General features: G+C 49.7%; 1 protein-coding gene across 1 annotated transcript in view; it reads left to right on the top strand.

The window, feature by feature from the left end:
* The window catches only part of LOC106807701, a 14,314-nt gene extending 12,781 nt beyond the window's left edge, over positions 1 to 1,533 (top strand). Inside the window, exons 4-5 of the mRNA XM_014810134.1 lie at positions 520 to 619; positions 1,295 to 1,533. Of these exons, the coding sequence (XP_014665620.1) occupies positions 520 to 619; positions 1,295 to 1,444 (250 nt within the window). The 3' untranslated portion in view covers positions 1,445 to 1,533. The remainder of the gene's footprint in view (positions 1 to 519; positions 620 to 1,294) is intronic.
* Positions 1,534 to 3,578: the final 2,045 nt, after the last annotated feature.

The following is a 3,578-nucleotide window of genomic DNA, read 5'->3' as shown; positions in this document are numbered from 1 at the left end:
CGTGTAGGGTACCTTCGTGTAGGTACAAGTCCTGGACTACTCACTTCGTGGCGGTATACATATACTGTACCCTCGGCCGTACATTGGTAATTCCGCTCTGTTAGCTGCACCTTAGGATACCACAACGACCCCGGTGCTTTGACGCCCACACAAGTGTGGGGTGGGAGTGGGCGCGGTAAAAAGGCAGACAGTTTCCTTCATGGTTGTCTCTTCTCTCTCCTTTCTCTCGTTCCTAGTCTCTCGCTCTCGTGCTTCTCGTCGTCCCTCGCTCTCTCGTGCGCGTCTCTCCTCTCCTCCTCTTTCGGTCTCGTCTCTCTCTTTTCTCTCTCTCTCTCTTCTCTCTCTCTCTCTCTCTCTCTCTCTCTCTCTCTCTCTCTCTCTCTCTCTCTCTCTCTCTCTCTCTCCTTCTCCCCCCTCCCCCGTATCACCACAACCGACTTTTGTCGGCGGTCGAGCTGCAGTGGCATTGAAACTTCCTTGTTGAGATCGAGTACTTGAGCAGAGCGATTGTGTTTGCAGAGGCCTGATGTTCCGCCGCTGCTGCACGGCTGCCGCCGGAGAGCTGGCTCTGGATGCAGACTCGTCTCTCGTCGCCATGCCACGACCGACATCGCCACTGGTGCGTAAGCCCGCCGTTATGCGATCTAAGAAGCGCGCGCGCCCATAGCGACACGTCGTCTCGTACGCAACGCGCCGCACGCCACGGGTGCATCCGATTCGACGAGCTTGATCGTAACTGTTAGAGAGAACGTGTACAGGGCTGTTTATGAAATTTCCCGGATTCGGTTGACGTTCGGCGGTTTGTGTGTGCACGTGGTATGAACATAGCGTTCTTAGCTAGTCTTCCCTACCATAGCCGCCGCGATTAGTTAATTCGAATAAGTATTCGTAGTTGCAGATGAAAGAGAAATAGAGTAGTCCCTGGGGTTTAGAGAAAACTTCCATCTTTATATTTATTGAATTTGAATGATCAAATAACTCGACTAACTTCCTATAGGGAATATCCCTTTTTCCAATGAAACACACGGTCGTTATTTTAGTAAACATACTGCGTTCTTTATTAAGAAAAAAAATCGTCCGATGTTTATGGCGATGATACGGATCGGGGGGAAAACGTTAGCAAAATCTGGTTAATTTCGTAGAAGCTCGCGAGCCCTATGGCGAGTCTTTATTGCCGTGTATATTGCGAACAGCGAGACTCGGACATGTCGGAGCGTCTCCCATTTCTTACAGGAGACAGCGAGCGTGCCGCGCGTCATTTGCTAATTGGCCGTTTGTTGAATTTGCATAATAGGTCGCCAGTTCGATGCAAGAAGCTGACGCCGAAGAAACGCAACTGCCAAAGTTGGCGGCTATTGATCAGGGACATTCGAACAACGCCGACGATCTGATGGATGCGGCCGTGTCTTGCGCGATCAGTCATCGTGGATTGGGCTTTCTCTGATTTCATGCTCGGCACGTCGTGTGCGTACTGGAGCGGTAGCGCTGCCACGGCCACGGGTGCAGGGGCGGGCGGGCACGCAGGCCGCCGCCGCCGCCGCCGCCGCCGCAGCGACAGCCTTTTGATGTCGTCGGCGAGCATTTCCTGTGTCGAGCGCGGTCCGTGCAATCATGTCTCTTGTTGCCACTCTCGGACGTACAGCACGTACACGCGTTGTGTTTGTTCTCCGGAGCGGTTGCGCGACGTTGAAAGATCTACGCAATCATGCTTTGCTCGCATGCGCTTCATCTCATCGCGCGCATTCAAGATATGCAGAATCACGAACCGATCCAATTCGGTATTATATTTATGATGTATAGAGGAAGGAACCGGGAAGGCGTTCCCAGTGGCTGACAGTAGCTTCATATTGTAGCCGTGATACTTATATTCTTTATACATCTATAGAAAGTCTAGAAACACTTCTATGTTTTTGTCAGCTTCATGGAGTCTAGTGTATTGCTGTAGATGCGTTCCTTAGCTGGCGCTGTAAGGAGATGACTGATGGGTATGTGCTTGGTTGTGAGCGGATATACTGAGCTAGCGCGAACCCATAGGGTGTATCCAGGATAAATTGTGTACGTTCATGCAGTGTGGTTCAGTACGAAAGAAACGTAGTATTTATAGAAAATTTCTGCCGTAGAAATGAATCATGTTTGATTAAAATTTGGACTTCCAGTGTTGTTACAGTAGGAGCAACCGTCAATACAATGCTCAAATGGTGCGTGACGTTCTTATTCAGTAGCACTTAGCTGCTGGTGGCCCTGTCAAGCGGCCTGTCAATGCCAATGGTACACTAGCCCCCTCTATGAGGCAGCAAGTGTGCTGTGCGTGTTTGACTGTACACGAGTACACGATTAATTCGACTTCCATGATCACGCAGTAGTGACGGCAGCAGTACAGACTGTTATCGGTCTCTCCTTTATGTGTGGGACTCATCATTTTAGTGCACTGCTTAAAAAAATTCTTTATAAAAGCCGATGATGCGTAGAAGCGGTTTATTTCGTCAACGCGTAAAACCCCGTTACTAGCGCTGTGCATTGATAATTGATCATCTCGTGCATGTGCATTGATGTATGAGCCATGCGTGAACATGCAGCAAAGAACCCGAGCGATTGCTTCAATAAAAATATCTGTTAACATTTAGCCAGCGCGCTATTACGCTAGCAGGCGAAGTTGGTGTCGTAGGCCTGCATGTGTGTGGGGGGATGTGGTGTAATGTGTTTGGGGCTGGGGACTTTGTGTAGTGCTCTAATGAGAAGCCATGATTTCTTGTGACTGAAGGGTATTGCTGTATAGTTGGGCAATTAAGTGAATACTTCCATTACCCAATGTTGCTGTCAACGGTGGCCAAGGTGGCAGCAGTCCCACGCGCCTGTGGGAAGCAGCTGAGGAGTGGTCGGAGAGGGCTGGTGGGCAAGCATGGTGCAGAACTCTCTTGTCATTCGCGTTACGAAGGTCAGCGCCGATGTTGCTGAAAATCTCTTCGCCGTGCGCTTGGTGCTAGCGTGGGAAATTGCGATGTATCAGAGGATTAGTGTTGAGCCGAAAGCTTTTCTCGCCATCACCAAACGCGAGTATGAATGGATTAACATTGTGCATTGCCACGCGCGCTGCATCGAACGCACTTCGTGCCCGTAGGCATGCCTATGCAGAGCTCCCCAACCTACCACATTTCCCTACCATTTCTAGTTACCAGGGTGTACATCTACGCCGGGCGTGCGATGTGTGAATAATGATGCGAACATCCCTGATCTAATGCAGCAGGCGGCACTGTTGGCGGCAATTGCAAATCGCGTCGACCTCCGACGTCACATGTAAATTTAATTCGTTAAATGCGCGGGAAAAAAACAGGGACGTTGTTGGCGACGCTGCTAGTAAACAATTGGGTGAAAGAGTATTTAACAAACTACTTGCCTAATGCAATTATTTATTTATCGTACGCCGCCACAGCGCTGTCATGAATGGTAAATGGAAAGTTGTGATGGCCGTAAAAGCAGATGTTTTTCATGTTCTCTCTCTCTCTCTCTCTCTCTCTCTCTCTCTCTCTCTCTCTCTCTCTCTCTCTCTCTCTCTCTCTCTCTCTTTCTCTCTCTCTTCT

Source organism: Priapulus caudatus, unplaced genomic scaffold (assembly GCF_000485595.1).
Source record: "Priapulus caudatus unplaced genomic scaffold, Priapulus_caudatus-5.0.1 Scaffold11, whole genome shotgun sequence".
Taxonomy (NCBI): domain Eukaryota; kingdom Metazoa; phylum Priapulida; class Priapulimorpha; order Priapulimorphida; family Priapulidae; genus Priapulus; species Priapulus caudatus.
Note: the sequence above shows the minus strand (reverse complement) of the source record. Positions and strands in the feature narration are given on the sequence as shown.